Source organism: Chamaea fasciata, unplaced genomic scaffold, assembly GCF_029207755.1.
Source record: "Chamaea fasciata isolate MVZ Bird 193981 ecotype frontalis unplaced genomic scaffold, bChaFas1.0.hap1 SCAF_14, whole genome shotgun sequence".
NCBI classification, from domain to species: domain Eukaryota; kingdom Metazoa; phylum Chordata; class Aves; order Passeriformes; family Sylviidae; genus Chamaea; species Chamaea fasciata.
In genome coordinates, this window is record NW_027094099.1 from 2885528 (window position 1) to 2911359 (window position 25832).

At 52.6% G+C, this 25832-nt stretch overlaps 3 protein-coding genes across 7 annotated transcripts in view; 2 read left to right on the top strand and 1 right to left on the bottom strand.

Moving 5' to 3' along the window:
* Window positions 1–130: 130 nt before the first annotated feature.
* GRAMD2A (GRAM domain containing 2A) lies at window positions 131–10374 on the top strand. Of its 3 annotated transcripts, none has more exons than XM_066196221.1 (12): window positions 279–362; window positions 2777–2890; window positions 3560–3617; window positions 4974–5046; window positions 5128–5231; window positions 5796–5894; window positions 6802–6873; window positions 7722–7784; window positions 8841–8997; window positions 9263–9362; window positions 9456–9563; window positions 10030–10374. In XM_066196221.1, exons 2-12 carry the CDS (start codon window positions 2787–2789, stop codon window positions 10031–10033), a joined length of 942 nt encoding a protein of 313 aa, XP_066052318.1. In that variant the 5' UTR covers window positions 279–362; window positions 2777–2786; the 3' UTR covers window positions 10034–10374. The 3 variants fall into 3 exon arrangements, with proteins under 3 accessions (XP_066052320.1, XP_066052318.1, XP_066052319.1); XM_066196222.1 differs by having other exon boundaries at window positions 284–362; window positions 2752–2890; XM_066196223.1 differs by lacking the exon at window positions 10030–10374 and having other exon boundaries at window positions 131–362; window positions 9456–9567.
* Window positions 10375–12451: 2077 nt separating this feature from the next.
* Window positions 12452–18942, bottom strand: SENP8 (SUMO peptidase family member, NEDD8 specific). 2 transcript variants are annotated; one of them, XM_066196224.1, is made up of 2 exons: window positions 18870–18942; window positions 12452–14718 (listed from the first exon to the last, which is right to left on the bottom strand). In XM_066196224.1, the coding sequence occupies exon 2, from the start codon at window positions 14688–14690 to the stop codon at window positions 14052–14054; it is 639 nt and encodes a 212-aa protein (XP_066052321.1). In that variant the 5' UTR covers window positions 14691–14718; window positions 18870–18942; the 3' UTR covers window positions 12452–14051. The 2 variants fall into 2 exon arrangements, with proteins under 2 accessions (XP_066052321.1, XP_066052322.1); XM_066196225.1 differs by lacking the exon at window positions 18870–18942 and adding an exon at window positions 18350–18813.
* Window positions 18943–19135: 193 nt separating this feature from the next.
* The window catches only part of MYO9A (myosin IXA), a 171909-nt gene continuing 165212 nt past the window's right edge, over window positions 19136–25832 (top strand). For both annotated transcript variants that reach the window (XM_066196002.1, XM_066196003.1), the window contains exon 1: window positions 19136–19374. The gene's annotated coding sequence lies outside the window, so the exon portion shown is untranslated. The remainder of the gene's footprint in view (window positions 19375–25832) is intronic.

Here is a 25832-nt window from a genome sequence, read left to right on the forward strand (position 1 = left end):
GGACTCCCTCCGGCCTTGACGTCGCGCCTAATTCTCTCCTGCCAGCGCCGCTCGGCTCCGGCCGTTCCCCTCCAGCATCCCGGGGTGGCTCCGCTCCAGCTCCGACACGCGGGACTGAAATGACCTTGGACGCCGGGACCAAGGGCAGCTCGCCGAATCCCGACCGGGCTCGCTGGGGCCGCGGCCGCCCGCTCGCCGGTGCCTCCCTCCGCCTCTGAGCCTCCTGGGGTTCACTGGGAGGCGGGATCCCTGCCCGGCCTCCGCCGTGCGCTTCTCCGGCAGCGGGGAAGGGGTCCAGCGGAAGTCGCTCGCCGACGGAGGGGCTCGAGCCGGACCTTTTCCAGGCTGGATCCCAGCGCCGCGTAAGGGAAGGGAGACGCCGATCCCGTGGGAGGGAGAAGCACCGGGTTTCGCCTGGCAAAACCTGGGGGTTCGGGGAGCCGGTGTGGGCGGCGAGGGAGTGTCAGGAATGGGCAAAGGGGCACCAGGTCGCTGGATTGTTTTTGCCTTGGTGGGAACTTCTACACCCACCCTCTCTGCCTCCTCTCAGGAGCTCTGAACTCCGACTGTTTTTGTTCCACTTCTGTTTTGGGACGCTTGGGATGGTGAGTTTACCTCAGGAGCAGCTTCCTGCTGAACAAATTCTTTGAGGAGGGTGACAGTATGAGTTGCTAGACAGTGTTTTCCTCACTGTGCTGGCACTGGAAGCACCTCTGGGAAGGGAAACCACCCTGTGCCTGTAGCCCAAACTTATCTTGTGCTCCCTAACTCTGGATGTGTATCCCTGATCCATCTAGGAGCCAGGATGGAGCAAGATCAGGACGCAGGAGACAAAGCAGCTCCTGCAATGTCCCTACTGGGGCTGAGAATGCTCCTCACAGCCCCCAGACTCTCCCTGGATCATCCCTTTGCCAGCAGTGTGTCCAGGATCATTTTACCCAGGAGTTGTCCCTGATGGTGGCCGTGGGAGGGAGAAAAAACAAGGATGCAGCACTTCCAGATGCCTTCCAGGCTGTGTTTTTTTCTCATTTTAGGGGATTTCTGTGTGTTCGGTGAACTCAGAGGGGTTCTGATGCCTTTGCTTCTCCCCGATCCCTGTGTGGTGCCCCTCGTTGTCAGCGTCGGTTGGGGATAAATCCGCTCACCCGGATTAAGCAGTGCAGGCGCTTGGGGATTTAAGGGATGACGTGAGGAAAGACAGAGAGTGCTGAGCTCTGGGCAGGGAGGCTCCAGATCAGGTCAGAGCCCCTCTTCCTGCACTGGAGAAGGGCAGATGAAGGCTTTGGTACCTCCATGCTAGGAGTTTCAGCTTCAGAGCAGCATGGCATCCCCTGGCAGAGGATGCCTGAGCAGTGGAAAACACCTTTTGGTGCCATGCCAAGGGATGTTATTTTGGTGCTTCCTGTCAGTAAGGTCTCCTTTCCCTTCTTGACACATCCTTTGACCTGAGCTCCTAAAAACCCACAACCTTGGTGTGTCCATCCCATCCCTGCAATGCTCCAGGACACCAGGGCTGTGCATGCAGGTCTTTGCCAACAGTGGCTGTGGGGATCCAGAAGCTGTTTCCCAGCCTGTTTCCAAACACACAGCACCAGTGACTTCTCTTCAGTTCTCCTGTGCCCCCATGTATGTGTCACCTGTTGTGGGAGCATTCCCTGTGCCTCCAGCTGGGAGTCAGTCGGGCTCCATTGCACCCAGACAGTGTTTTGGTCAGGGCTCTGAGGCTGTGGGGATGTGGGGGCTTACGTGGCTTCAGCTCTCAGCCCATTTGGGCTGAGATCCAGCTGGGATCCAGCTGCTGGGATCCAGCACCCCTATCCTGGCTCTTCTTGAGTCAGGGGGGATTACTTCCATGGGTTTTCCTTCAGATGAGCCCCTCAGAGCAGGAGCAGGATGTATCTAGGGCGGCACAGGTGGCGAAGGAGCCGCTCTTGGAGCGTAGGGAGTTTGGTTGGCTCCTCGGCCTGGGCTCTGCCGCACTGCCACGGCATCATCCCCGCGGGCACCGGGATGCGCTCCAGCTCTGCGCTTGTCTCGCCTGCTGGCGCTCATCCTGTCCTGCTGGCGCCCCACCTGCCCCAGCACCACCCCCTGCGTAGTGAGCTGAGTGCTTTCTCTGGAATAATTTCCTCTCCGTGGCTCTGTGGCTGTTGGCTGGCTCTGCTGTGCCACCGGTCCCCTGGGATCATGCTCTGCTTGCCTGCCAGTGCCGCAGCAGTCTCCGGTGGTGGTTTGCCGAGGGTGGAAGTGTCACCTTTGTGGCTTGCCAGGTGATAACCTGCCCTCGGCGCTGGGCCTGTGTTTACTTTGCCTGCTGTGGCTGATAAGCACCTCTGATAACTTTCCCTTTGGTAAATAACTGGCTCTAACCTGCCTGGTGATGGCTCTGCCCTGGGAATATGGTGTTTTGCCGACGAAGGGGAGCAGACCCTGGCTGAATTCCATCCCCCCGAGGGGTTTTGTAGACCTGTGGTTTTTCCCATCCCAACTTCCAGCCCTTACGGAGGAGAGTCTGTGCTTTGGAGGCTGTTATCCCAGGGAGCCGCAGCAATTTGGCTGCTCTGTTGTGAGCGCTGGGGAGTCCCTGGCAGAAAAATGGCTTTTTTTTTTTTTTTTTTCCTCTCCACGTGACTTGAGAAATAGCAGAAATATTCTTGCTGTCCTTGAGCGGCACATTCTGAGATCTCTGTGCAGGCTGGGATTGAAGGGAACAGATTTACAGCTCCAGACCCATTTTTCCCCTTTCCCTAGGGGGCTGACAGGTGTCTTCTTGCAGTGCCACGCCGATGCATGAGAAGGCAGCTCCCCTGAAGAGCCCCGAGCCCAGGCACAGTCGTGAGAAGCTGGAGGTGTCCCACAAGCAGAAAAGTTTGGATTCCCTCGACGGCAGGTGAGGAGCAGCATCCCGGGGTCTGTCTGTGGTTGAGTTTCCTTCCTGCTGTGGCATTCCTGCTCCCTTTGAGCCCTAAATACTGCCTGCTAACTGGGGCAGGGCACAGGGGGGGCCCAACTTTGCTTCATCACTGAAATATTGTGGATATAAAACAGGGAGGTGAAAGGGGTTTGGGGAGGGGATGGTATTCCCATTGCTGAGGTTCCGTGGTTTGTCCTTTTATCTGTCCGTGGATGGATGTCCCTGTGCACAGCCAAAGCAGAGTCCACCCTCCTGCTCAGGCACATTCCCAAATTCCTGCCTCTGTTTTCCCTTAGGAATCCTTGCCCCAGCCAGAGCTGCACATTTCCAGCTCCCAACCTGTCGCAAGCTGCTGCCAGGTCAGCTCTGGGCTCCTTCCCCTGGTGCTAGGATGTGTGTGAGGTACCTTAGTCCTGGTACCTTCACTGGCTCTCATCAGAGATCAGCCCACAACAGCCAGTACTGAGCCTCAACAATGCCCAATGCCACAATAAATCATAGAGACACCCAAAATATGGCTTCCTGGGATCTCTTTTCAGTCCTTTACATTTTTCCATGTCACGTATTGCAGCACATGTGTTTTAGGGAGTGGGTGAGAGACCTGTGGCTCTTTGCTTACCTGATGATTATTGTTTTTCCTTCCAGCCTCCGCCTGAATGAAACCCTTAAGGATGAGGACATCAAGAAATGCCACCGGGAAGTGGTAAGCCTTTGGCTTTGGGAATGATCAGGCTGATGTGTTGTAGCCTGTTGCCCCAGGAGGAGCCCACCTGGGGTCTCAGTTGTGGACTGAAGGAGCTGGAGGCAGCTTCTGATGTGGGGCAGAGCCTCCTATGTTTAATTTCAGGAGACCTGGTGATGGTTTTATGTGGCCCGTGCTCTGCCTTGCAAATGCTTCCAGGATTTTCCATCTAGAGCACAGCAGAAAGTGGAAATGTTGACTGAGAGCAGTTAAATTTCTGTCCATTTGAACCCTTCTGGTTGTTCAAATCATGCCCAAACTAGATGCTTTTGGTCCATCTACAGATAAGAGGTGCTCTGGAAGAGGAAGGAGTGACAGGAAGTGGCATTTTGCCTTTCCCCGTGAAGAAAACGGAGGAGAAGACCATTTTTCAGTTTCGTCAGAGGCATCTGGGAGGGTGACAGGGCCAGCAGTGGATTTGTGCTGGGACTAGGGGATGTTTCTTGGTGGTAATGCCGGTAATGCCCTCTGTGTTCTCCTGGAACGCTCCTGCTGGCACCCCCACCATCCCAGCGTCCCTCTGGGAGGTGCCTGAGCCAACTCCAGGTGCTGCTGAGTCTTGATCCTCTTAGGGCCCAGCTCATCCGGTGACAAGGTGCGCAGAGCAAAGGTGACCTCGTTCCTGTGGGCAGCAAGGCTCTGCCTGCGCGGCTGCCACCGACCAACCCTGCCTTCTCTGCATCCTGGCAAAGCAGCTCCTCGCTTGGGATTTGGGGGGCAGCTGTCACCGCTGCGGGACAGCCGTGTCCCTGGGGAGCATCCCGGGGGCCAGGGGGCACAAAGCTGCCTTGCAGGACCAGTTGGGCGGATTTATGGAAGGCATCGAAGCGCTTCGGAGCTTTACCTTCGCCACAGGAGCGTTTCAGGGCCGACCTGCCGAGCCTCCTGCCGCGGCTGCCGGCAGGCTTTGAAGCGGTGCCGGGAATATAAATAGCTGGATGGCGCGGCGCGATGGGCGCAAAGCAAGTGTTGTCACTGTGTCCCGGATAAGGAAAGAGGAGGAGGAGGAGGAGAGAAACCGCTGGGCAAAATAAACTGCCTGCAGATGAGCCCGGCAGAAAACCGGCTCCTCACTGAGGCTCAGCAGCCTCTGTAGATATTAAGGGAAATGTTCATCTGGGAGGATGGCACAGCCTTCGCCGGGTGCTGGGTCATCCAGCCTTCCTCTAATCCGTCGGGGCTCCCATTCCCAGCCCGGTGGGACCCCCCTGCGCCGGTCCCGGGTGCGGGCAGAGAGAGGTTTTCTTGCAGGAGAGGGATTTTTGGGTCTCCTTATCGGCAAGGTCACCGGATAACTTTGCTCTGCTTTGCTTTCAGGCTGCTAGCAAGTACAACTCCCAGTACCACAAGCTGTTCAAGGACATACCGACGGAGGAGAGCGTGCTGAAAGGTGGGTGGCAGGGTGAGGGATGGGCATGGAGGTGGTAGGATCCGGCACAGGGATTGCCACGGCTCTCTCTCTGCCTTGCAGTTTGCTCCTGTGCTCTCCAGAGAGATATCCTCATCCAGGGAAGGCTTTACATCTCCCCCAACTGGCTCTGCTTCTACGCAAACCTTTTTGGGAAGGACATTAAGGTAGTGTGGGCACCCTGGTCCCTCAGGGCTTGTAACCACAGCTTATCCCCTCCTGCACCCAAATACCACCAAAATCCCCAACAGAAGCCTCCAGTGGGAAGGGGAACAGGGCCATGCCTCCCCCTCTGATGACCTGTGGTACCAGCCTGGGGAAACCAAATACTGGTTTGGTTTAAAATTCCCTGATGCAAAACCTCCTTCCAGCCGCAATGGCGCTTGAAGGAAGATCAAAGGTTTTTGGGGGGGCGAAATTTGAATCTCTCTTGGCTTTTCTTCTTGATTTACAATCTGATGTTTCCCCATTAGTCTTGTGGCTGACGGGGATCTTGGGGAGAGATGACTTCCTTTAAAACTGGGCTGAAGGACTGAATTATTTATATGTGATGCTTTAAACAAATACCTGAAGGAAGCTGGAGGTTTCAGCAAAGTTACCCTGCCAAAAATAACATCCTGCCTCATTTTTCACCCTCCTCTGGCTTGCACGGGGGGCTCTCCTGGTGGGTCTTAGGGAGGCTGGCTGGATGATGCTTGTGCTGTGTCCATCCCTGTGTTCCTGGCCCACAGGTTGTGATCCCGGTGGTGTCTGTACAGCTGATAAAGAAGCACAAGACTGCTCGGCTGCTGCCCAATGGCCTGGCCATCACCACCACTGCCAGCAGAAAGGTAACACCAGCACCCAGCAGATGCCCAGGTCCGAACTGGATGTGGTTTGAGAGCAGCGAACGAAGCGATTCCCGTCCCTGGTTAGGAAGTGAGCGCTGCTCTCTGTGCTGGCTGCCAGCCAGGGCAAACACCACAGCTTTGCTTTTGTTCCTGAATTTCACTTTGTTCCTGGACAAAGCAAAGCCCAAGTGAAATTCGGCCGAGCCTGACAAATCCCTGCCAGGCTCACGTAAAACCCCTAAACTCCTTAAACACAAGCAGGGAAAGGGTTTGGGCTGGCCTTCAGCCAGAACTGTCGGAAAACTTGGATACGGGGCTGCGTTTCCAGCTTTTAAATCCCGTTGGATGTTATTGGCTGCAGTGAGCTGATGCAGTGTGTCCAAGTCCTCGCCTGCCAGCACCGTGTGTTGCCTGTCCCTGCCAGGAAGGGGGTTGTTCCTGCAGGATTCTTGGAGGCAGTTATTCCTGCGGAATTTGGGAGGTGGGCTTTAGCAGGGAGTGGCACAGGGCAGGATCTGGGCGTTCAAAGCCATGTGTGGCTGCCCTGCACATCACCCAGGGGCTCTGTGTCAGGCACGGTGAGTGTGGCCCTGTGTCCCTTCCATTCCTGGGGATGTTTTCCCTAGGTCCTGGCACCATTGGCTGCCGTGTCCCTCTGGGTTTGAGCATGGGAAAGCTGTAGTAACAGCAACTGAGCAAGACTGGCCCCAAAAAAATCTGGTCCAGGTTTTAGCAGGCTGCAAAAATAACAGCAGGGAAACTCCTCAGGGAAATGCCTGTGGGGGAGACGTGACTCCTGAAAATGGGGAGATTCAAGGGCACGACGTCTCTGCCTGTCCCTGCCTGTGGAAAACTGGACTCGGGGTGGGGGGAATCTCTCCCAACACCTCCTCTCTTTCTCTTGCAGTACATCTTCGTATCCCTCATCTCTCGTGACAGTGTCTATGACGTCCTGAGGAGAGTCTGCACCCACCTGCAGGTACCTCCCCTCTGTATCTCACTGTGTCTCCATGGCCCTGAGGCTCTGCACCTGCCCTTTGGGCTGAGCACAGCTCTTCATCACTGCCTCCGAGGCTTTGGACTGCTCTCAAAGCCCTCTCCAATTCCCAGCATCCTCACTCAGCAGCAAGGGATGGAAAGAGGGGCAGGAGCCATGCCTCGGGCACGTTCTGTCCCCATGGGCTTTTCTGGGTCATGGATGAGGCAGAGCCCTGAGTTTCTGTTCTCTCTCAGGGCGTGGGTATGAATTATTTATAATCTGGTGGTAATACTAGTTCTGCCACTCTTCACATTGATGCCTTTTGCCCAGATCTAAAGTTTTGAGGGGAGGAAAACTGTTACAAAGTTAAAAAAGAATTTAAATTAAGTGGGGGAAGACGTCCATCAGCCCTTGAGCTGGAGAGGATGACTGTGGGGACCTCTTCTCCCTGACTTTGAAACACGTGGGAAGCTGTGCAGGAGCCCTGCCCTGCCTAGGATGGTGTGTGCCAGCTGTGCCAGAGCAGCCATTTGGGTGATTCAACCCTGTTGCCAAACTGGGGGATTTATTCTTTGAAGTGTGCTGGGCTCTGCCCAGATGTACCCTTCTTTTTCTTACCCCCTGATGTTTTATCCGGTCCATGGAAATCTGTGACCCAACCATGGCCCACCGGGTTTTTGGTGATGGGAAGCAGTGATGCAGTGCCCTTTTCTCATGCCCCAGATCCCCATGATTGTAAGATCTAGCAGCTGCTCTTCATAGTCTCAGCAGAAATGCCCAAATTCAGTTCTGTGGCTGAAGCAGGGAGAGGTGGCCCTGTAATGCCTGATCTTTTCTCCCCCATCTAGGTTTCCAGTAAGAAGAGCTTGAGTCTGAAGGAGCTGTCAGAGGAGCCGGACTCCGTGTCACTGGTGAGGGTCAGGGCAGCTCTGGGACAGGGGAGACCCCCCTCACCTCATGCTGTGGTTGGAGAGGGCTCACCTGGTCCCCTTGGTGGGTTTGACACTGTCTGGTGGCTGCTCTGAGAGTTGGGAGAGAGTCGGTTCCTCTGTCGGTGCCATCAAAGGTTGTGCAAGGACATGCCTGTTGCCATCAAAGCTTGTTCTCTGGGACCCCCATCCCCAGACTTGGCAGGAGCGGATGGGTCAAGAGGACCTGGCTGAGCACAGGCGGTGACTCTGTCTGTTTATAGGCAGAAAAACTTCAGAGTGATGTGGAAAATGCCACCACTCGGCTCCCCCGTTCTCAGCTGGGAATGTGGTTGAGTTATCCAAGTCTGTGGGATGAGTAGGATGGTGGGAGATGGCTGAACCATGGCATGATCCAGGGAGTGTGGAGGGCCACATCCTGCACATCCTGCTCCTTTGGAGAAGGGTGTCCTCCATGGCTGCTGCTCCTGAGCCTCAGGCTGGGTGCAGGAGGTGACAGTTGGGGTGCACCAGAGGGTGACGGGTGGCATGTCACACATGGTCTGGTGACATCCCAGGGGTTAAAGATTCATTTCAAGGGCTGAACTGGGAGTGACCCAGACTGATCTGACAGCATCTCCTAGTCCTTCGGTGGGATGCAGCCCTTTGGCAGCTAAAGCCCTGGAAACTCTCTATTGGGGGAGCTCCTCTCTGTGCCAGCTGCCACCCCACTTGGTTTGTTGTCTTTTTTGGGCACTTTTTTTTCCCCCTATTTGAGGCATGCTGCAGAATTCCAGGTGGTGGCCCTGAGCTTCAAGGGGTGGAGGAGGCAGCAGCTGGTATTTGGGGCAGGTGTGGGTTGTGTGGGAAAGTCCTTCGATGGTAGTAAGAGCTTGCATTCCCATGGAGCCATCATGGAAGACCAGCTCTCCCTCTGGATGATGTCTTGAATGTGCTGGTCCTCCATGGAGATGCTGTAAGGTTTGAGTTTGAATCTGGCCCCACCATATCCGTGGCACTGCTGGTTTCATTCATGGCTCACCACGACTGTTCCCATAGGAGGTGATCGTCCCAGAGGGCAAGTGGAGGAAGGTGTCACCTACCTCACTGTCACTGTCACTGCCAGATGCCAACTACCAGTGCATCCACCGGACCTCTGTCAGCAGCCTGAGTGCCAAGGAGAGCTCCTTCACCTCTGAGGAGCCACTGGTTTCAGGTGAGGGACATGGATTTGTGCCCTGCTCCACACGGTACCGGGTGATAACCTCCATAAAAGTGTGTTCATCCATTCTCTGCTCTGGTGCAGGGGAATTCTGCCCTGCAAATCAGGCTGGGAGTCAGCGATGGAGTCCTGGGGATGGGCTGGGGTCTCCTGGCTGCAGGGTCTGAGCCCATGAGGGAGGAATATTTGATGTTTTCCTGGTTGCTGGAGGAGCATCAGCCAAGTGTGGCTGTGCTGCTGACTCTGAGTTTGCTTTCAGAAAGTGCAATAAATACCGAGGAGGAGCTGGAGGCGGAGCAGAGCTGTGTGGCGGAGCTGAGACCCTCCGACTACCAGCTCCTGAAGATCTTCATCGTGCTGTAAGTGTGCTGAGGGCACAGGGAAGCTGGGGGGACACTGGGAATGTCAGTCTCAGTCTCAGCTGAGTGTTTGGTTTGTTCCTCTGCTCCCAGCATCTGTCTCCTGGTCGTGTCCTCCTCGTACCTGGCGTTCCGCATCTTCCGTCTGGAGCAGCAGCTCTGCTCTCTGAACCGGGATTACCTCTCCCGCGGGCACAGGAGGTGAGGGACCCTCAAGGACATTTTGGCACAAACGGGTTGTGCTGTAGGTGGAGGACTTGAGGGAATGTGGGTGCAAAGAGGAATGGCTCCGCTCTGTGATGTGTCTAAGGAATGCTTTGTCCCTTATCCTGGGCCTGCTATTGGGCTGGCCAGTGACAGAACCCACAGTGCCATCTTCACACCAGAGGTGATCCCATCAACTGCTGGTTTGAGTGACTGGAACGCTCTGCTGTCCCTCAGACTGGAGCTTGGGAAGAGGTTTCCTCGTTGATTTGGGGCTGGTTCTCCAGTTGTAGGAAGCACCAGGACATCTCGTTGGAGCTGGGCTGTGCGTGGGGGCTATAGGCATGGGCATCAGCGTAGGATGGACAGGAGGGGAATCTCCTTGGGCTGAGGACATCAGAAGGCACCGGGATTGGGATCCAGAGCCTCTGCAGTCACTCATCCCATCTTACTCTGCTTGCAGGTGACCATTCCCCGGGCGCTGGCTGAGGATGGACACTGAGCTGGTGGCACCCTGTCCACGGATCCCGGTGTTGTGTCCTCCCAACCGTGGCTGTTACATGTGGTCCGGCTTTCTCTCGGCCGCTAAAATGGGACCAAGTATTTTCTCTCTTCCTTCGGGCACTTGCTCCTGGTGGGACTTTCCAGCCAGGTTCTGGCCACCAGTGCCAACTCCCCATCCCACTGGAAACCTGTTTTCTCCCTGGGACACTGCTGTGCTGTAGCACCAGACAATGGCTTGGGGCTGCCAAGCACTTGGATCTTCCCTTAGGACTTGCTGCTAAAATGGATGCTGGTTTTTATTTGAGGCTTGGTTTTTTCTTGTTACAAGATGACCTTGGGCTCACCAGGAACCCCCCGAAATGTGGATTAAGTTGCCACTGCTGCTCTGAGAGAACCCACCTGTTTGTCCCTGTCTCAGTATCCCTGGGAATGTGCCTGGAGGAATGGCCCTGAAGACAGGGATCTGTGGGGATTGGGAGAAAGGGCCCACTAGCCCTGTGGGGTGTCATTTATCCCACACACAAGGTGAGGGTACAAGCCAGGGCCCCCCAGCCCTTCTCTCCTGGAGCACCGGGCTCAGAGAGCGGGGTGTGGGTGTGTGTGTGTGTCCCTTGCAAAGCACTTTAAGGTCCCCCAGACCAGGTGTCCTCGCTGGGTTCCACACCTGGCACCGATGGACTTTGTTAATCCTGCTCACCCCATTCAGACGTTGGAAAGGAGCCCACGGCTGGCACTGGGGAACGTCCCGGAGTGCAGTGTCTGCGCCCTGGTTTGTGTTAGCCTGGTCACCATGGAGCTGAGCGCTGCAGGATTTGTCCCGCAGGATTTGTCCCACAGCCCCCCCCAGGTACACCGTGGGGTGGCACGTGATACCCATGTGATTCCTTTGGGTTTCCTTTCCTGCTTTTTTGGGAACTACAAGTGCTGACGGGGCCAAATCCTGGTGCCCTGGGGAAGAGCTCGCTGCTCGCTCCAGGCTTGGAATGGCTTTTAAATGAAATTAAAATAAACCCAGGATTTTCTAGCACACCACTGTCTCTCACCAGCGTCTTCCACAGCGGTGCTAGGCTGTGAGCCCCAAAACCGGGCACCCTCAAACCTGTGCTGTCCCAGTGTCCCTTCAGGATGTGGATGATACGGGGACAGCCCATCCTCTCATGGGGACAAATGGACAGGGATGCTCCCGACGGAGAGGCCAAGGAGGTTATTGCACTAGATGGCAGCAGAGACTGCGGAATGTGTCGCGCTGGTGGCAGGGCCACCCTGGGGACAGCGCTGCCGGGGGAGGGAACTGAGTTGCAGCCCCACCCTGCTGGCGTGGGCAGGATGAGCTTTCCTCTTTCTCCTCTTCCTCCGTGCACATCCATAAAATTCCACTTCTTTCCTCAGCCTGGCCCATGCAGCAAAAGGCATGAAAATGGCCCCACTTGAAAACCACGGTGGCACTGGTTGAGTGGGGACAGGGGTGGTGTCACCTGTTTGGTGCGGGGTTTAGCACCCGGGGGTGCCTGGGGGGGATGGTCTGGTCTCTTCAAAGCCCTGGAGTTATGGGGCTGTCGGAGCCTTTGATTCCGTGGGTGAGCTGGAGGATGAGAGGCGCCATCCTGTCCCTGCCAGGGACTCGCCCAGCTCGTTTACCCAGTGGAAATGGGTTTGGGGTTGTTTTTCCAGCAAACAAGTTGGTGTTTAGTGGGTCCAACCTCAAAGTGGGGCTCTTGGCCCCAAAAAGGGGTTTAGAGATTGAGGACTGGGGGGTTTGGTCTGATGTGCCTGGCCTGGTGTTTGCTGGGTGCTCCAACAGCAGGTGCTTACGGTCCCTGTGCTGAGCCTGAGCCAGCAATGCAGTCTCCTCTCCTCTTTAACTCTTTGGTTAAAGCCAGTGGTGGGACAAGCCATGGGTGCGGTAGGAGGTTTGGAGGAGCACTGGGATGAAACCCCCAGTGTGCTTTGGGGGGTCCCTGCTGCCAGGATGTGGCTGCAATGCTCTGGTTTTGTCTCCCAGCTGGTGTCTGCCCACCCAGTTTGGTGCATGTTGGCTCTCCCAGTGACGCCCTGCTTGAGCCTATTTGCTTTTCTTAGTGTAAAAAAATGCCACGTAAATGCCTCGGGTGCAGGGAATGTCCTTGGACGCTCACCTTGCTGGCCTGGAAACAGGGATGAGGAGGACAGGGTGGTGCTGGATGAGCACAGCCCCTACCCTCAAATCCCCCTGCTGTTCCCCATGTCACACCCATCGTCCCGTATTCCTCCCTCCCCAGCCCAAGCCAACCTCTAAAAATAGGACTAGGAGATTAAATCAGCCAAGAAGGCACTGTCAGACGGATGAGTCAGACCCATCATGCTGTGACACTCTGCACCACAGCATCAGCGGGGACACCAAGGACTGGATGACGCCGGGAAGTGCAGAGTTTGGTCTGAGTTTTATTCTGAATTTGGGAGTGGCAGTGACGTTGCTCTGGCAAACCCCCTCGGAGTCCAAAGGGAATCCCCTTCAGTGAGTGGCTGGATTCCTTTCTGGCTCCAGCTGAGCAAGTTTTCCAGGGAGGGCTGCTGCTGGAGGCTGCTCTCCTGTCCAGGCAGTGTTGGGAGGGAGGGGAACAGCCCCAACCCTTGTCAGGCCCCCGTGCTGCCATGAGGGTGTTTTGGGGCAGTCTGGGCTGATTTCTTGACTTTCACATGGAGCAAGGGAAGGTGAAGCCCTCAATCCCCTCAGTGCTGTGCTGCTGCACACACCGGTGGTGAAGAGCTCCAGGTTAAAAACAATCCTTCCTCAAGGGTTGTATTTAACCCGGATTTCCCTTCTCAGGTAGGGGTGTGGTTGTTCTGCTAGACACCACCTGAGCAACCTGCTCTTTGCTTCTCACCAGGTGAGAGATTATTCCTTATCCTGCAATGATAAGTTTAATTTTTATTTTCCGCACTGCTAAGCCTGTCTTTAAGGAGAGGATCCACTCCGGGATCCCAGCCACCATCCAGCACGGGAACAGAAGTGTTTCGGTTTTCTGAAGTGCATTAAGGACTTCAAGGAGCCCGCAGTTATCTTTGGCTTTTATACCTCAAACTCTGTCCTTTTGTTCTCCCTGGTGCAGTTCTTTTTTCTCTCAAGTAACAGAACTGGTTTTGTGTTAAAGCAGCGACCGCTAACAAGGGTTGGGGAGCACTGACGAACCCTCCCCGCACAGAGACGACCTGAAATCCTAATGAAAAACCCCAAACTTCAAAGAGTGAGTGTTGCTTTTCATCTCAATTAAGTTTCTTTTCCTAGGATTGGCTTTCTCAGCTTATTAGTCTTCCAGCAGTTCAGAGTCGGGTTTTAATTTGCAATAAGAAGAAGCAGGGATGAGGGGACCAAAAAAAGCCATCACTGTGTGGCCTAGGAGCACCTGGCTGATGAAACCTGACTTTGATTTTGCCCTGTTCTTAAATTAATTGTAGCATTTCATCTGCAGTCTCATCTTTTTGCAGTGACATCTCAATGTCAGGTTTTCAGGGGTACAAAATCCTGGCTGCTAAATCCCACATTGCTCCAATACTGTTGGCAGGAGGCACAAACTAGAACTGTCCACGATAAAGCACTCGGGGGCTTGGGTTTAAAGAGCATTTGCTAAATCTGGCTTGGAAGGACAATGCCTGGAGCCAACTAAAGCCACCTAATGAGGGTGTGTTGCCCTCTGGGCACAGGTGGAGAAGTCTCTAGCAACCTGTTTTGCTGCAGCGATTACTGTAAAAATTTACCATGGAGAGGGTTCCTTTGAAAGCAAAGTGACTCTTGTCATTAGAAGTTGAAAGGCCAGTGATTTCGAGAGGAGAATAAGGCTTTTCCTGGAGGGAACAGGGCGTTTGGGGGGGTGTAGCCATGCTAGAGGGGTTACATTCTTTTTCTTTGGGACAATCCTGCGCATGGGCAATTCTCTCAGGCACTGGGGGTGCTGCCTCTTGGACCGGGAAGGCAGTTTTTGGGGGGCTGGAGGTGCATCCTCATCACTTTTGTGCCAGTTTTGTGATGAGAGCTTTCCACTCCGACCTCTTCTGTGTGATGTAGGAGGGGGTGAGAAGCTGCAGCAGAGGCTCCATCCGGCCCTGGAAGTACCCGTGGCACAGAGCCTCGGCGTTGCAGATCACATACATCCCACAGTCATAGCTGTTCTGCTGTGCCGGCGCCTTCTCCTCCACAAAGGTGGCTTTGCCCCCTCTTTTTCCCAGAAAGGCCTCCAGTTTCCCTGCCACTTGCTTGGCGTGGACAGAGTTGCATTTACTGTGGGAATCGTAATGGGCGAAGCACTTCTTGTCCCTGAAATAAACCAGTAAGCTCCAGTGGGTGCCCCCAGCGGCCTGGCTGGAGTTGTCATTGATAGGCAGGAACAGCAGCTCCTTGCGGAGAAGGTCCAGTGGCTGGAGGAATATGGCTATTTCTTCCTGACTAAGGGCACACTTGATGAACTGAGCCACCTCGGGGCTGATGAAGCAAACACGGTGGCTGAACTCCTGGAACTGCTGGTTGGCGAAGTACTCGAAGGCAAAGCCGATGATGTGATCGTTGAGCCAGTTTGGGGGCTCCAGCAGGGCCACGTCCGACTGCCTCAGCAGGCTGTCCATGTAGCTGAGAACCACGGGATCCATCCTGCGCTGCTCCAGGGAACTGCCAGAGCTGCAACAGAGAAAGGGAACACGGCTTGGGAACTGGATCACACCTGGGACATGATACAGCCCAACAAACACCTCAAGTTCCTTCTCAGTAGCAGTAAGTGAGAGCCCAGGATTCCCAAATGGGTATTTCCAGAACCATGAGCAGACAGAGAACACGGAGTGTCGGGTTGAGCAGCAACCTACTGTTGTGAGGGTTTTGGCTTCAAACCCCAAATTCTAAGTTTCTGGAACTGTGGCTCCAATGAGATCAACCTTCCATCCCGAGGATCTGAGCCTCACAACAAAGGAGTTTCAGAGCAGTTCCTGCACAGAAATCAGGTGTGGTCCAGAAGTCAGGTAGTGTTTGGGTGTCCCAGTGTTTTACCTGTGCAGTGACAAGCACTGGAGTTCTTTGCATAACAGGTATTCCCCTAAATAAAAACCTTTTTAGGCTGTCTGACAGACATATGGTCCCCTTCTACGAGCACAGAGTGCCCCAGCTCTGTGCCAGAGGTATGACCTGTTCCAGGAGAACCTGCTGGGCCGCCAGCACAGGAGGCACAGCCTTGAGTAAGGAGTAACAAAGCAAGACGAGATCACAAACAAACTAGCTCCTGACCATGGGAATCTTTATGACAACTCTCTACATAGCCAGAGTAGGATTTAGGAGATTTTCCACAGAGAAATTTGATTTAGAGCCCCTATATCTACCCTGGTTTTCCTTTTGCTCTGACACCCCACAGCCCTTCCAGGCTCCTCAGAGCTGTGATGCATCCCCAGCCCCTAGCTCCTTTCCCAGCCAGGACAGGGCTGGAAATGCCACAACTTGGGACGGGGGTGATATGGAGCTGGTTTTGGCCTTACCCTTCCCTTCTCTGTCCCAAAGGCAAAAACACCTTCACATTTCTGAAAGGCTCGTGTGAAAGCTCAGAATTATAAGATCACTTTAATATGAATCACTATAAATAAGTCACCAGTTTTCCATCATGAAAAAGAGGAACAAAGTAAATGGAGTGTTCTGTTAGGAAGAAGTAGATTCACACTTCTTACTGTGACATGAATCATGAGGAATGACCCTTCCTGGCCTGGCATGCATAAATTAAGAGATTTATCTCTCAAAGATCTTGGCAAGGTCCCCTGGCACATGACAGGCAAGGAACAAAATGGATGGAGCCACGGTCCATGTGTAACACATCGGAAGGAAGGGCCGAGGTGAGTGTTTGGGGCATGAAACAGCCAGGGAGCGTTTGTGTGTGGCTGGTGGATCCCGGAGATGCCGAGCAGCAGGAGTCACCAGAGGAAGGGAGCAGCCCTTGTTTATGCTGAGCCAAACACAATGGTATTTGGACACGCTTCCGACCATAATGAGCTCCAACTATTTCCAAGCTCGTGGTGCAAACCCTTGTAGTATAAAAACAAGAAATTCAAACGGAATCCCAGCAACTCCTCAGCCTGCCCAAATACAGCCTGGTTTAAAGATCTGGACATCCTCCAAATATCCTGTTTGGGGGTTTAACATAGGCACTGCTGAAATACTTCTTGTATGTGCCCATGAAATGTCCCAAATTTTCCTTTACATTGTGTTCTTTCTGCTTCATCTTCTCCTGGAGATGTAGAAGTCCAGCCAATAGCTTTCCACTCCAGTCCAAATGGGATTAAGGGTGAGGGAAGCATGTGTCCCGTGCTCTGTTAATTTTCCACTCTGCAGAAACATCGTTGTCTTTTTTTTTTTCCTGTCATGACATTTGGCAGGTTCCTCCAGTCAGGAAGGAGAATGGAAGTGCTTAATTGCCACTAGCTACTACTTTTAATTTTATTGCCATCTGGTATTTGTGAAACTGCCTGTGAGTTCTGTGGGATGACTCACCACATGCAGCTCCAAGGAAAACCCTTGGGAAGCTCCCTCAGAGCCAGGTCAGGTAAGCAGCGAGGACCAAAATAACATGGTGGGGCTGTGAAAAGCCACTGGTGAGGTGGCCATAAGAGCTAAAGACGGATCTGCAGAGGAGCCAGGACGTGGATCCGAGCCTCTGAGGAGTGTTGAAATCCTGACGTGGATTGTGGGAGCAGCTCTGCTCAGCCACAGCCAGGACTCTCTTCTTGAAGACGCAGGCACGCTCTGTTCAGTTTCCATAAAAATAGGAATTAATACTGGCACAGGCCTGGAGCATTTGCTGGAAGTTGCCAACAAGTGTCTTGCTGGTTTGTTTTATTTGCATTTTAGTAGCTGGAATTTGTGCAAACTCCCTGGAATCCTCGGCTCCTCCAAGGGATTTCAGCTGCCCCATTTCCAACGCCCACACGAGGAAACCAGGGAGAGAGAAAGGAGCATTTCAATACCAACACCATCATTTCATTGACAGATTTGAAAACGGTGCTGTGTTGCACCAATAGGGCAAGAGGTCAAGTTTCCCTCCCTGAAGCTATAATAATTTAAGAAATTAGCTGCTGACATTAGTGTGAGTTGAATCCATAAACGGATGGGGCTCCTTTGTGTCCAGACCCAAAGCCTGTGTTTTCCAACACTTGACTAAAAAACACCCCAAACGTGTCATTTTCACACCATTAAAGACAACAACCCTCTACAGGTAATTGTTGAAGGCAATTGAGAGCCAAGGAATGAGACTTCTTAGAGATCCCTTAGTAACTGAGCATTAAAAGACAGTGACAGAGCAAAGGGAATGTGTACTAAGGATGAATCAGATTCCTAAAGTCTATTTTAATCAATTAAAGGTACTAAGAACCTCCAGAGTGAATAGTTTAAGGTGACACGTCACTAGAGTCCTGTTCCTAATTAAAAGAACATGGAGGTAAATAGGAAAATGGTCGCCTGGAAGACAAAAATACAGACTTTATCAGGGAGCAGGAGGAAGGACAGAGAAGGTTTTGTCTTTTAAAGATCAGGAGTAAAAGACCCTATGGTTCAACTTTCTATTCACTTTTCCTGGAAATACGGAGTTTGGATACCATGTCTGGATAGTTGTTAATGGAGCAAGATCTGACTTGGAACATTAATTTCTATTTACCAGCAGGAACCCGGGCTGAGTGACACCTGAATCTCTGGACTTAGGTGTTTCCTGACAGAGTTAGAGGAGAAACTCAGGGAAAATTAAACAACTCAACCAGAATGGAGGCACAGTCTCCCTTTTTGTTAAATATAAATAATCTCTCTGCAGCTGTAGGTTATAATTCCTGTATGATACAAGAACATCCCACTTCTGAAGGTTCAACAGGCCATGAGCGCTGAAATCAGAGGAAAATACTCCAAGCTCCATACTCATTATGCTCAAACTTTTCTATTCTGCACAAATTCCCCAAACCAGAGACTGCAACCAAACTCAGAACCTCTCTTGGTATCACAGCATTTCCCAGGGCATGAAACCAAGAGCCACAGGAACAACACCCAGTGGTTTTTGATCCCCAGGATGGGGTTGACCAAAACATGGAGTTTAACAGGAAAAAACCCCTCAGCGACCAGAACGCCTGAGGATGAGCGATGGCACCGGGAATGTCCCAGAGGTACCGGTGGGATTGGTATCCATGGGATCCCAGCTTAGATCCTTAACCCGAACGCCGGCGCACTCACCTCTCACCTCCTACAGAAAGGGTCTAACCGAGGGAGCAGTAGGAAGCACGGAGGAAATAAAACTTACCTGAAAGACCTGGAGGTCACAGGAATTTGGTCAGGAGTGGGAATCCGGTCAGCGGAAGCGATTCGGGGTGTCCCACGCCCCACGGAGGAGGAGCGACGTGCTGAGCCCGGGCCTGACCCCGAGCGTCCCCCGGCGCTCAGGTGCCGGGGTCAGAGCACGCCAGCAGCCCCGGGAAGACCTCGCTCATCCCATCGCTGCTTTTATGTGAATAAAGGCGAATTACGGGGCCAGGAGACAGTGCACCCGGGCCAAGCGCAGGGTCAGGGCCTGGCTGGGGTGGGAGCAGAGACCACCCTCAGCACCATAACATGCCTCCACTCCTTCACCCATTTTACCCGTTTTTCCCCTTAAAGCGCTTGAAGCTTCCGGGCCCGAGGCCGGCTAGCACCGATCCCCGACGGCTGCAGCCGGCGCGACCCCCGGGCATGGCGCCCAGCGCCGGGACCTTACCGGCACCATGTCCTGCCGTGTCCCGCCGTGTCCCCTCCCGTGTCCCCTCCCGTCTCCCCCCGGCTCTCACCAGCCGCCTCATCGTCCGTCGCCGCCGCCGCTCGGTTACCGCGCGCTGCCGTAAAGCGGCCACGGCCGCGTCGTAACGACAGGGGGCGTGTCTGTGAGGGGCGGCCGCGGGCGTGGCCATGGCGGGGCGGGGCGGAGCGCGCCCCTCCTTCCCTCCCTGCCTCCGCCGGGCGGGCGCGTGAGGGCGGCGCGCGCGCGCGGGCAGTCGGGCAGCGCCCGGGCGGCGGCGGAGGCGGAGGGAGCGCCCGTTCGCACCCCCCCCCCCCTCCTTCCCGGGACCCCTCTCAACACCGATCCCCGGGACCCCCAGACCTCCCTCAGCACTGACCCGTCTCAGCGCCGACCCCCGGGACCCTCCTCACCACCGACCCTTGGGACACTCCTCAGCACCGACCTTCCTCAGCACAGACCCCCGGGACCTCTTTTCGGAACCGACCTCCTTCATCCAGCGACCCTCGGGACGGCGGCGGCTGCGGGCGAGGGATGCGCCGCGCCCTGACACCCAGGTGAGCGGCGGCGGCGGCGGCAGCGGGGAGCGGAGCGGGGCGGGGGCCTCCGGTGCGCGTATGAGGTGGGAGCGGCGGGGCGGGGGTCGTGAGGCGAACCCCGCCGGAGCATCGCGGGGTCGGCGGGAGCCTTTGTTCGGCGGAGGAGGGCGAGTCTCCTGGGCTCTGCCCGGTGTGGCGGAGTCCCCGCGGTGGTGTGGGATCCTCCCCGCCTGAGCCGTCCCCGGTGGGTGCGCGGTGCGGGGCAGCCACGCGCTCCCCCCACCTCACGCACGGCGTTTCACCGCCCGGTGCCGCTCACCCCCATCGCGGGTGGGTCGGACACCCAGAAAATGGAAAAAAACCAGCCTGGCGGGAGGAGATTTATCTCAGAGGCGTCCCCAGTGTCACCAGTGGGGCCGTGGGCTGTAGCTCTGAGTGTGACAGTAGCCCTGAGGCCACGGCCATGGACATCGCGACGGGAGCAGGTCGTGGTCGCCTGCGGTCCCCGGCCCGTGGCTCCGGCAGCCCGGTACGCCACGCAGAGCCGTTCCCGACTACCCATCAGCCATTCCCACCCGTCGGAACGAGGTACACCTGGATTTCCTTAGCACAGTGTTGGACTTCACGGCAGGTCCCACCCTGGCACGCCGGATCCCTGTGGGAGCACTGCTCTTCTGAAGGTTAAACCAGTCGAAATTTCTTTCTTGAATTTTCCTAAACGTAGCCAAAACGGCCTTTGCTTTTTCCCAGAAAAATAACCCCCCTCAGACCTGACCTGTGCTAGGACCTGCCGTGAGTTCGGAGCCGGGCGTTTTGCCGCCCTTCTGCTGCTCCCCCGGCTTTCCCCTCCTCCATTTACGTTTCCCTTTCCCCATATCAAGTCGAGGTTGATAAAGTGGGGAGCGTGAGCTCAGCAGAAATCATGGCTTTCCCATCCCTCGCTGCAGCGCGGTCCCTGCCCATCGGCGGATCAAAAAAATAATCACGTAGCGGCAGAGGAAGGAGATTTGCTGCTACGGGAGGAAAACCGGCGCGGTGTCTCGCTCAGTCGATAACCAAGCGCTGTAGTAAATAGCTCTGTAAATAGATTGCTAGGTAGAGAATTGGGTTTCTGGCCGGCTCCAGTGTTTTCCTGACTCTTTTCTCATGGGACTGCTAGGAAATGACAGGGGAGCGTTGTGTTCCCATGGAGAGGTGCGTGGATGCTGCGGTGATGGGCTGTGAATCCTCAAGCATGACCTTACAAATGTGAGCTTATCCATAAACTCCAACTTGGTCAGAGCCTGCATTATCCCTGAAGAGCATCGTCTTTTCAGCCTCTCACCCTACAGTCACATGATTTTCCCCTATGTCCTTGAGTAAACTCACTCATTTCAATGGATTTTCTCATTTTTACATTTTATTTAATAAAAATAAGAGGGTTTTCCATGCCTTTTTCCCTCACTTAGGCTTTCCCAGCCTTTGCCCTCCTTCCTGGCTGTAATTTTTGATCCCCAAGTCCATTTTGAAAGCTGTCAGTCAGGCTGCTGATGGGAGGGAAGGTAATTTGGTAGCCCTGGCACACAAGTAAAAAGCTTTTGTTTCCTGGGCTATCGATGATGACGCAACTTCATATTTATTTATTTATTTATTTACTTATGCATTTATTGCGATCAGTGCATAAATCAGCGTGGCTTTAGAGATTTTTCCTCTGTGTTGAAAGGCCTGGTGTCCATCAGCAGCACTTGGAAAAAGCTTTATTGGAATTCATCATGTATTTAAAATGTAGATCTGTTTTGTGAAGTTTTTGTTCTCTGCATCCACTGTTCCTGTTATGATTTATAAACCCCACATTTTAAGCTTTTTTTCCTTCTTATTTTGGGTGAGGAAGATGCATTTTAAGATGCAAGGTATCCAATGCCTAACACGACTACTGTCGTTACAGCATCTTTCACGAACACCCGTACTAAGCCACTCAGACAATCAAACCTTTGGGATCCTTTGCTAGGCAAACCTGAATGCTATATGCCTAAATTATTTGTATCTGGGATGTTTATGGTGCATTTCGTGAGCGCTGATCAGGTTTGCAGGAAAACCCCTGGGAATGTGAAGCGCCTGAGGTGGGACACTTGGGAAACATGAAACCCGAGTTACCTGTGCAGTCTTTATTTAGCTTGTGTCATGGTATGGCTAGATTAGAAACCCTCATCCCCTGCTTGATTTCTGGGAGAACAGTATTCTGCTCTGGATGGAAGAATGGATCACTCCTTCACATGCCTGCAAGTCAACAGGGGGAGTACTGGGAGCGCAGGGACAGTGCTGGTCCCTCCACTGGTTTTGCAGCTTGGCACCAGCAAACTGGCAAGGAAGACCGGTGTTCACCATCCCAGGCTTGGGACCACACGTGTCCTGTAGCCTGGAGCTTAAATAGCTCAAGCCTGGGGAAACCAGGAGCAAATTTCCTGTGTCTGAAGGGGGTGTAAAAGGAAGGCTGGAGAGGGACTCTTCATCAGGAACTGAAGTGCCAGGACCAGGGGGAATGGTTTCCCACTGCCAGAGCGCAGGGTTAGATGGGATATTGGGAAGAAATGGTTGGCTGAGAGGGTGGTGAGGCCCTGGCACATACTGCCCAGAGAAGCTGTTGCTGCCCCATCACTGAAAGTATTTTGAGCCAGGTTGGACAGGGCTTGGGGCAATCTAGGATAGCGGAAGGTGTCCCTGCCCAGGGCAGAGGGTGGCACAAGATCAGCTTTTAAGGTCCCTTCCAGCCCAAACCGGTCTGGGATTCTGTCATTCAAGTGTGACCGGAGAGTTCCTAAAGTTGTTTGGGATGGCTGGTTTTGGTGAGCGTAGTGTGGCCATTTTCTGCCCAGTTCTAGTTCTTGCTCTAAACCGTGCAACTTTTGAACTCAATTCCTTCAAAAATACATTTATGAGGGAGCAAACAAGGTCGTTGAACCACTGGAAGCATCTTAGCCGGTCAAACTTGATTTCAGAAATTCCTGCGTCCCCTCAGTTTGTAAATAAAAGGGAATTTGCGTTCCCGCTTGCACACGAAACACTGGGGTTGAAGGCGTGTTTGTTGTGTCGTTGATGAAGCTCCCAGCTAGGGCCTGGACTCTGGCTCCCTGAGATGGGCTGGGTGCAGGTTTCAGCTTTGGAACATGGTGGGTTTGTCATGTTGAGGTTTAAAAGAGCATCTGAATTTCTCAGGCTTTGTCCTGCGTGCCGACGTTTGCTTCACTTCCTCTCGAGTGAACGGGATTTCTCCCCTCTCGACAAAGTAAACATGAGCATAAATATTTAAAGGATCACGGCTCAAGTTTGCAAATTGGGGACTTTCTCTAGCATTCCTTTGGGCAAAAGCACAGTAGCATTGGAGATTTGGGATGTGTCTGGGTGCTTCCCTGCTCTAGGGAGAAGCTTGGTAATTCTTGGGCTTCACACTGCAAAAATACTCTGCCGTGTTTTCTGGTCAGATGGCTGGGATTATCACAAAGCTTGAGTTTTAATGAAATTTTAAGGACAAAATGCTGCTGATGGGATATCTATGGATCATTGGAATTGAGATTGTTTCTGTGGAATTTTTTTTTTTTCTTTTATGCAGGCCAAATTTTTCCATAGGTTTTGGGTATGCGTGTGAAGGCACAGGTGTTCAGAGTTGAGACTATAGGAACCAAACATGTTAAACTCTTGCCAGATAATGGATAAAAACAGGAAAAATGGGAAATGGAATAGTCTTTGTTTTCTTTGTTTGACTCTTTAATATTAAATCTCCGGCCGTGTTTGACAGGTCGAACACCATGGTGACATGTACGTCTCGCTCCTGTGATTGTTTCAATGTCTTAACCTTTGTGTCTTGGAATTGAACTTCTATAAGTGGAACTCAACAAACCACTTGACCTCAGAAAATACAAAAATTCAGGAGGGAAGGCTATTGAACATGGATTTTTAGAGCTGAACTAATTTTTGTGTCTGTTTTGAAAATATTATCGAGAGTTGTAGTTTTGTTAGACCTTTTGCTAGCGTTATTCTGTCTGTGGGGAAGAATCTGTGGGTCCCATTTTTCACAGGTACCTATGGAAAAATCTCTTTGCCACAATGGCTTTTTATTCCTAACAAAACCCCCATGATCTTAATGCTACCTCTGATGGAGGAATGTAGGCTCACCTGGGTCAGAATGGAACTCAAGAGGTCACTTGGTCCAAAATCCTGCTCCCAGCAGTATCATCTGCAAAGTCAGATCAGGTTCTTCATGGCTTTAAGTGTCTCATGTCAGTTGTCTTCCACCTGTGGTTTGTGGGCTGCAGGAGGAGAAGGGAAATGAAGTGTTTTGAGCTGTGTTAGGTGGGAAGTGTCCAAGTAGAATGAGATTGTCTGTGATCCACTGCTTGTAGAGCGTAGCCTTCCACTTGCAGCCTGTTAAACTGCTGCTTCCCACTGCCTTTCCATGAGCTCATGGAGCTGGTCTAGTCACAGGCTCCAGTTGAAAGAGGATCTGGCCTGGCTGAAGTTAATTTTGGGAGGAGAGCAAAGATAGTCCGAGTCCATTTGCTGACAATCAGCATGAAGCTTGCAAGCAGCCCCACAGTGTTTTGGTGGAAACTCCTGAGAGCTTTTCTAGGCAAAATGAAATGAATGAATACCTGTGATTTAAGGATTATTGTTACTCTTCTGGTTACTTTCTGCTGTTAAAGTCTTGCACTGCAGTTTCTCGTAGGCGCGGATGTGCATCCCTTTGGGGAGGGATGAGATGTCTCATATGCCTTTGGCTGTTCACACCATGCCAAACCATGGTTAGACAAAGCCATGGGTCATAGTTTTGGGCTCTGTTGGTGTTTTTTGTCAGCTCTTTTTTTAGAGTTTTGCCAAGAGCCTCATGAAGAGACAGAGCATGGTCTTCAGCCATGCGAGTTTTTTGCCAAGGGAGATGAGGCTCAGGAGTGGAAAGACCATGGTCCACTGAGGATGCTCAGGGTAGGACGGTAGTGAGGCTGGGTCACGTCAATGCCATCATGGAAAACAAAGAAGGTAGGAGCTACAGGAGCTGATGAGGCAGCCAGTTATCCTGGGCAGATACACAGCGTGTCCAGGTTTGGGTGTAGATACCTGTGGTGTCCCTGCATTAAGCACTCAGATACAAACTGTAAGTTTTCTTGGACCCTTTGAGATCTGTCTCTGTATCCTCCCAAGGAGTATTGATATTCCTTAGTTGGATCCTTTCTCTGTTGATGTGAGATCTTTTTGTGGGGAGCTCAGCCAGCTGTGTCTCATCCAAGTTCTCATCTCACTCACCTACAGAGATATGTTGCTTTTTTTTGCAGCTACATGCCTGACTTAAAAAAAGATGCAGGCATAGAGCTCTGCTGTGGTCTCCTGTCATCTGTCTGTTGGGTTGTGGTGTGCTTTTAAAGATCTCTTTAAAATCATGGAGGAAGTGTATGGAATCCCTGTTGGTGTTAAGGCCCCTAGAGACACACTGGCTCTGTGTGTATGTAGGTGGTCCCCTCTGAGGGGAGGACTGGGCTGGACCCTTTCAATCTTGGTAGTTTTGGTGGTTCCAACTGTCTGCTCAGCTTCTCTTCGTTTCCATCCCTATGACTTGCAGGAGTTACTGCAAATCCCTGTTAAGAGCAGTGGGGAGCAGAGCACAGGGGATTGTTCCGCTTGGATGCTGCATGAAGTAGGAAAGGAAAAATGTAGTTTAAAATAAACAAATGCTTTGGTTGCCCCCTTTAAATGTAAAAATAGCCAAAATATGTGGGTTTCAATATAATTTTTGGGTCTTATTTACTGGTCTCTTCACCTTGAATCACTTCTGGCATCCCCCAGATGACCTTGTATCCTAGAGTTACTCTTTGGATGCCTGTTCCAGGTCTTGGCTTTTATCTGTCATGCACAGATAATCTGACAGCCTCTGTGCTGTTTTTGAATCAAATTTCTTTGGACTGTCTTCTATTTCTTGCGAAACATGACCTTTAAAAAGGTAGAGGATCCTGGATATGCTGTATCATGGCTGAGCATTGATAGAAGAGCTGTGTTTAATCCAGATAGATCCATCTTTGGAAAACCTGAGCTATAAAACCAGCTCGGACTATGAACGTTTTTGATAGACCGCCAAGAATTCTTTTATTGTATTCAGCATCTACATGGTTGGTTTTGAGGGATGAACTTAAAACGAGTTAACTGAAAATATTTACTTTAGTAGACTTCCGTAACTCTGCTGTCTTTTCATACGTTGCATAAATACATAGACCAAAATAAAATTTCTCCTAAATGTTGCCATTTAAACTTTTATGGCACTTGCCTATAAACTGTTAGGTTGGTTTGTGCTTGTTGGGTGCACAGGACAGCCTCCCCTGGGGAGGAATTAGTAAATGATTTAATTGTTAAGGAATGTGGTCCCATTAGGAAAAAAAAAAAAAAAAGGGACTGCAGTGGATCATTAGAAATGTTGTGTTTGATTAAAACAATGCTGAGCAATTTGTAATGATTTT